Raw genomic sequence first — 6,000 nt, 5'->3', positions numbered from 1 at the left:
GTGTGTGTGTGTGTGTGTGTGTGTGTGTGTGTGTGTGTGTGTGTGTGGTCTGTTTGGGGTTGTTTTCATTTTTAGGTTTGGAGAGAGACAAGTTTGACAACAAGACGGTTACCTTCGAAGAGCACATCAAAGTCGAGCACAACATGTGGCACTACTTGTTCTTCATCGTCCTGGTGAAGGTGAAGGATTCCACAGAGTACACTGGCCCAGAAAGCTACGTAGCCGAAATGATCAGGGTAAGTATGTCATCATGCATTCAAATCTACACTGCAAGGCCTAATATTAAAGGGGCATATTTGGAATAAATAGGATACACTTGCTGTGAACAAATCCTTGATTCTTCCAGCTGCCCTCCTTTTCAAAAATCCATCTTGTTGGCTACTGCGGATAACAATTCATGTGCCTCAGAGACTCGAATGCTAAAGTGCCGTGCAACAGAGTGTTCTCAGCTGCTGTTGTGGTCTTCACTGAGGTTAACCTTCACTGCGAAGCAACACAGTAGGCGCTGAGGCTCCAGCGATCAGGTTTATATGGGTTTGGGTCAGAGCTGATTGCTGCAGTCTTTTCGTCCCTCTGCACCAACGATGGGCAGTATTTGTACCTCATCCGTCCCCGAGTCCCAGAACTGCATTATGTAATCTCTGCCTCCGTGACCTTGAATACCTCCAAAGTATTATCACATCAGTCAGCTTTGTGAACGGAGAATTAACATTCAGGCGAAGTCTGCCATTAACATAAAATGTGTTAATCCCCCAAAGCAGCCATGCCTTGCTTTAATCATTAAACGCACTCTGGCCTCAACCTGCATATAACCTCATGATAGGCCGGCCGGGACGCAGCCTCGTGGTTTTGTCAAGCAGCAGTGTGAAGATGTCTCACCATCAACCATCAAATCTAGAGCTTTATGTTGCTTTATATTCCTTTTATTTTATTTTATTTATATATATATATATATATATATATATGTATCTTTAAAAAATAACTTTAGAAAATGAATTTAGAAAATGAATTTAAAAAAAATTATATATACATACATACACACATACATACATTTGTGGTATGTGTATTATAATACTAAATAATAATACAAATCATCCATAATTATTGAAAACCCAACCAAGAAGATTTTGCGTTTGACGTTAAAAATACGAAACAAGAGGAACAGATACACGCGTCAGCTTTTCATGTCACAACTGATTCAACCAGACAAACTGCGAAAAATAACAAACAGAAAGATAATAGATTTGTTTTGATTGTTGCATCACACTTGTAGCCTGTGAGCAATTAGAAAGCTTCTTTAACTGCCACAGGAAAGCCCCTTCTTCTGAAGTGGTTGCTTTCCTGACGCACTTGTGCTGCTGTCAGTTTCTGAGACGGTTTCTCATTAGATGCCATTCAGCACACATGGCTGCCTTTTGCCTTGACGTGCTGCACTCGGGTCTTGTGAGGGAACCACGTGATTCGGGATTAACCCCCATCCTCTCTGCCATTAACCTTACACCCCGCTGAGCCAGAATGAGTTTGTTAAGGTTGCGTTTTGACCGGCAGGTTTAAGGGGGCAGGCAGAGCGGCGAGGGCACACATGGTGCGAAAGACCCCGATGACCCCATCAGCTGACCCAGTCATTGTTCGTATTAACTCTGAGCTCCACATGCGACTGATGCATGGCCTCCTTGTTGTCTGAGTAGTCCACAAAGATCCTTGTTTCTGAGATTATTTCTTTGCTTTTATTTTATTTACTTATTTTAGCAGACACGTGTTACAACAGTTATTTATTCATATTATTTTGTGAATATTAAAAACCATATGTGTGCGTGCAAAAATAAAATGCACAATGTCTAAATAATTGAATTGATTAGGTCTGCAGACTCGGCAGCAATGCTCTTTGTTGAAGAAGATTAATCATACACACATCAAGTAAATGCAAGAGGAAAAATGTAACACCTGCACAGTACTTAGTGCCACGAAAATGTATTTATGTTTACGTTTCGACCCTACTTCTCAAGTCCTCGTCAGCGCAGAATGTTTGAAAAGTGGAAACCACACCGGTATTTATACATCATGCACGCCGACAGGCAAACAAGCTCCATGGCGGCTGTGGTTCATCCAAAAACAAACAAAACGGGGAGATAAAGCATCCATGAGCAATTACACATTCAATAAAGTAGATAGAAAAAGTCAATACAAAATGATGTCATGTACATCAGAAACAATGTAATTTACGTTCAAAAATATTGCTTTAAGTTAGAAGAAGTCTGTTTTCTTTGTACCATGAACATGTACAGTAGTACTGGAAGAGGGGGAAATCACAAACATATATTGTTTCTTTATGTATTCTGCCCTTCTTAATGAAAACGCTCTATCCATCCTGTTTGTGTTAGTGTTCACACAGCACACAGGTTCACACAGCCGAATACACGTAGTAATCAAACAAACTGCGAAGCCACTGTTTACATTGTGCTGCGATCAAATGAATTATTGGTCATACGCTCCTATAAATTTTGCTGCCGTCTACTACAGATTTATCCCACGCTATTTATAGAACACGACTTGCGTAGGCCACATTCCTTCAATCTATGCTGCGTCTTGCCCACTGTGTTTCGATTTATCCGATGCTGCAGTAACGTGGAAGAAGCAACAGGGACAGAAGGGGGGGGGGGGTGTTAGAAGTCAGATCACTCTGACAATGACTAGGACTGACGTCAATGGTGAAGGTCTCTGAGTGAAGTGTCAAAACTAAGATGTGAAAAAGAAAGATGACGCTTGGCTCGCACTCATTGCCCTCATTTCTAATGCATTCAGCACCGCAGGGTGCTTTGAAAACGGTAGCCACAAAACACGAGTGTAGCAAAATATGCTGAAACCATATCTGTCTGTTTTGATGTGTGATGTTGTTTTTTTTCCGGGGACATTTACTTTGCATATTTGTTGGCTAAGTGGGCTGCCTGGCTCGTCAGGTGGCTTGTGGCGTGACTGTGACGTTTTCTGTTGCTGTTTTAACCACACAGCATCCTGTTTCTCTCTCATGGCCGTGCGGTTTTAATAATGAAAACTCTACTTCCGTCATTTCCATTGAACCGGCGTGATGCGCAGTCTTAATGTCTCTCAGTTTACTGGAAGTGCTTACATTTGTAAACAGTAGGGATGGAAAAGAGGGCCGGGCGGCTGGCGACAATGTCATCAAACAAACACACGTGAGCCTTTTGGGCACCGCCGATCCGGAATGGGGAAGTGGCCTCTGTTGTGTTGACAGCGATATGAGCAGAACTGAGTGTGGGAAACACTGGGGACAGAGACATGTTTTTAAAAGCCAGAGACCTTTTATTGTTTATTCTCTAACAGACAGACTTGTTAGATCAATTAAAGCGCTGTAACGACAAAAAGAACACCTTCTTACTTAATTTAGCACGCTACACATTTTGCCAGGATCATAAGCATGACTCTATTCGAATAAGTGTTGAGAAAGAGGCAGGTGAACTAGGTAAACACAGCCTTCGCATTCAGGAAGTGGAACTTGCTCACAGCAGCCCTCTCCTCCTCTCAGAATGAGCGTGTGCTGCTCATTATTTTAGTGTTGCGTGATTCCCCTTTCGGGCTGCTGCCTGACCCCCGACCGGTTTGTGGTTCTGACGGCCACCTCACTCACCCCCGAATCAACCGCCGAAACCTTACGGGACTTTTCCAGACCCCGTTTCTAGCCAGTGACGTCGCCGGCCATGCAGCATCCTCACTCTGCATTTCGTGCCGCATCAGGACCGATGGGTTACGCTTTATTGAGGACACATGATAGAGAGACGTGGCGTGCTTGTGTTGCGATGAATGAAACACAAATGTGCTCCCGTGACTGGGGCTTATTTTGGAAGCGGGTTCAGACGGCACACACAATAACAATGGCATGTGGTAGTCAAGTGCCGGGCGAGTTGGAAGCGTGAAAGAATGCAGCCGAGTGGCCCTCGGCCCTGTTTGAACTCGGCAACCCCCCGAGGGAGCTGCTGGGTGTCGTGCCTCTGCCATTTTTGCATGTTATGTTCGCAAGTTAAGTGCATTAAAGAAATGGATTTCTCCATATCTTATCATATGTTGTCATGTTTGGGGCAGCAGACATTCGTTGAGCAGCTTTTTGACAAAACGATCTCTGTGACAAAATACATTGTGTTTCCTCTGACTGTCACAATAAAACACATCCTGTGTTTCATCCATTGAATGCTTTAAATTCGAGGCAGCACCAGTGAGAAATGTTGGGTTTGCGTTAGCAGTTCTACTGCTCTGATGAGCGAACAGTGAATTGAGAGGCAGCTGTCACTTTAACGACGGATTACATGTCAGCATTGCTTCTTTCCAGTCCCTCGTACGTGTGAAGGACATTTGAATGCAGTGCAGGAATGAAACTACTGTACAGAGACGTAATGACTGAATGCAAAAACATTAAAGTACTTTTATTACCACATCAAAAACAGGGTATGATTTTATGAGAATCTTAATGATTATAACGTTTACAGACTTTTGTTGTTTTTGCTTCAGTACTTCATATATAGAACACACACACACACATTAAATCTTTTCGAATAATCCCACACCTCCAACTATGTACAGCTGCCTTTTTGTTCTCAGCTGTTGTAATCAGTTTGCACCCTGAGACGTACTGAACAAAGTGTGCCAAACTCAACACCTCCACCTTCCATCAGCGTTCACTGGCAGTTAAATGCTCCTTCAATTCTGACTTTGCAACAGTTACAATTAACACTGATAAAGATCTACACATCAAACCCGTCTGTTTCCTGGTTGCTGCTCGCACCAGTTTACCAGTTAGTACTTCTCAATGGTATCATTCATTCTCGGTAGAAATCACCGCTACAGCCAATATTTCAAAAGTGTACTCTCTCCAAAAAAAACCCCTCATAACATACAAACTGAAAACTGCTCAGTTCCTCGCCTCCGGCTGCTGGGGCTCGTGTACCCGGTTTCAGCACTTAGTGAAACAGGAGCATTCAAGAGGTGTGTGCGTGTTCATCTCAGCGCTGCGTGTGAGGCGATGCGTGTATAATCAAATGAGGAAGTTTTCTCCCTTCATCTTAGTTGTTTCAGCTTTTTTTGTACATTTTGCTGCGTCTATTGCAAGACTAGACGTGACGGCAGGTAACGTATCACCGATAAGTAAACTGATTTCAAGAATGCCCCCAAATCCCATGTGATTGTAATGTGGAAAGTCCCTCAAGATTAGTTTGAGTCTACTTTTAGAGTAAGCTTGAAATCACTGCTCACAGCAAAAGAGACCAAACGGGGCCTCCGGTGAAAAGCATTAATCAAATGGGGCTTTGATGTGTTGTTATGTGTGAAGCATTTTCAACCACTCTGAAAAATAGGAATTAGAAAAGTGTATTTGCAGAATTAAAATATAAATTACAACTAAGTTTATTTCTCAAATACATTTAGAAAGGGCACTAATATTTCTAAAAGAATGGCAGATATTGCAGCAGATTTTGATAAAGTACCATCAAGGTTATGATTGGTTTCACTGTGTTGCTGTCAGGGCCGTAACATCTCAGATCTGTGTTCACCAGGATCACAACTTGGACTGGTTCCCACGGATGCGGGCCATGTCCCTGGTCAGCAGCGATGCGGACGGGGAGCAGAATGAGATCAGAAGCCTGCAGGAGAAACTGGAGTCCACCATGAAACTGGTGTCCAACCTGTCAGGCCAGCTGACGGAGCTCAAAGAACAGGTGGGTTGAACTATAGCGAAAGACTGACTGAGACGCAGACGTTCATCTGGGGGGGGAAACACGATCAATGAGAGATAGGTTTCTCTAGAGATGTGGACTGCAGGCGTTGCTCGAGGTTCGCTTGTTTGCCGCTCTTTGCCCTTTAGAGGCAGAGCTTACTAAAAATGCAAAAGTCGATGAGTCATAGTTCACAACACACCTCACAAGGCTCTCAATCAGCTTTTATTTGATTGGTTTTCATTAGGGCCCGAGCACCGACGTAGCCGGAGCGGAGGAC

At 43.4% G+C, this 6,000-nt stretch overlaps 1 protein-coding gene across 11 annotated transcripts in view; it reads left to right on the top strand.

Annotated features, from left to right (window-relative positions):
- itpr1b (inositol 1,4,5-trisphosphate receptor, type 1b) overlaps positions 1-6,000 on the top strand; it is an 85,069-nt gene that overhangs the window by 73,920 nt on the left and 5,149 nt on the right. For all 11 annotated transcript variants that reach the window (XM_031853061.1, XM_031853030.1, XM_031852996.1 and 8 more), the window contains 2 exons: positions 76-236; positions 5,562-5,723. In XM_031853061.1, the coding sequence (XP_031708921.1) occupies positions 76-236; positions 5,562-5,723 (323 nt within the window). The remainder of the gene's footprint in view (positions 1-75; positions 237-5,561; positions 5,724-6,000) is intronic.

The sequence above is a fragment of the Anarrhichthys ocellatus genome, unplaced genomic scaffold (assembly GCF_004355925.1).
Source record: "Anarrhichthys ocellatus isolate YVR2014 unplaced genomic scaffold, GSC_Weel_1.0 scaffold1, whole genome shotgun sequence".
Taxonomy (NCBI): domain Eukaryota; kingdom Metazoa; phylum Chordata; class Actinopteri; order Perciformes; family Anarhichadidae; genus Anarrhichthys; species Anarrhichthys ocellatus.
This window is presented reverse-complemented; position numbering and strand designations above follow the sequence as displayed.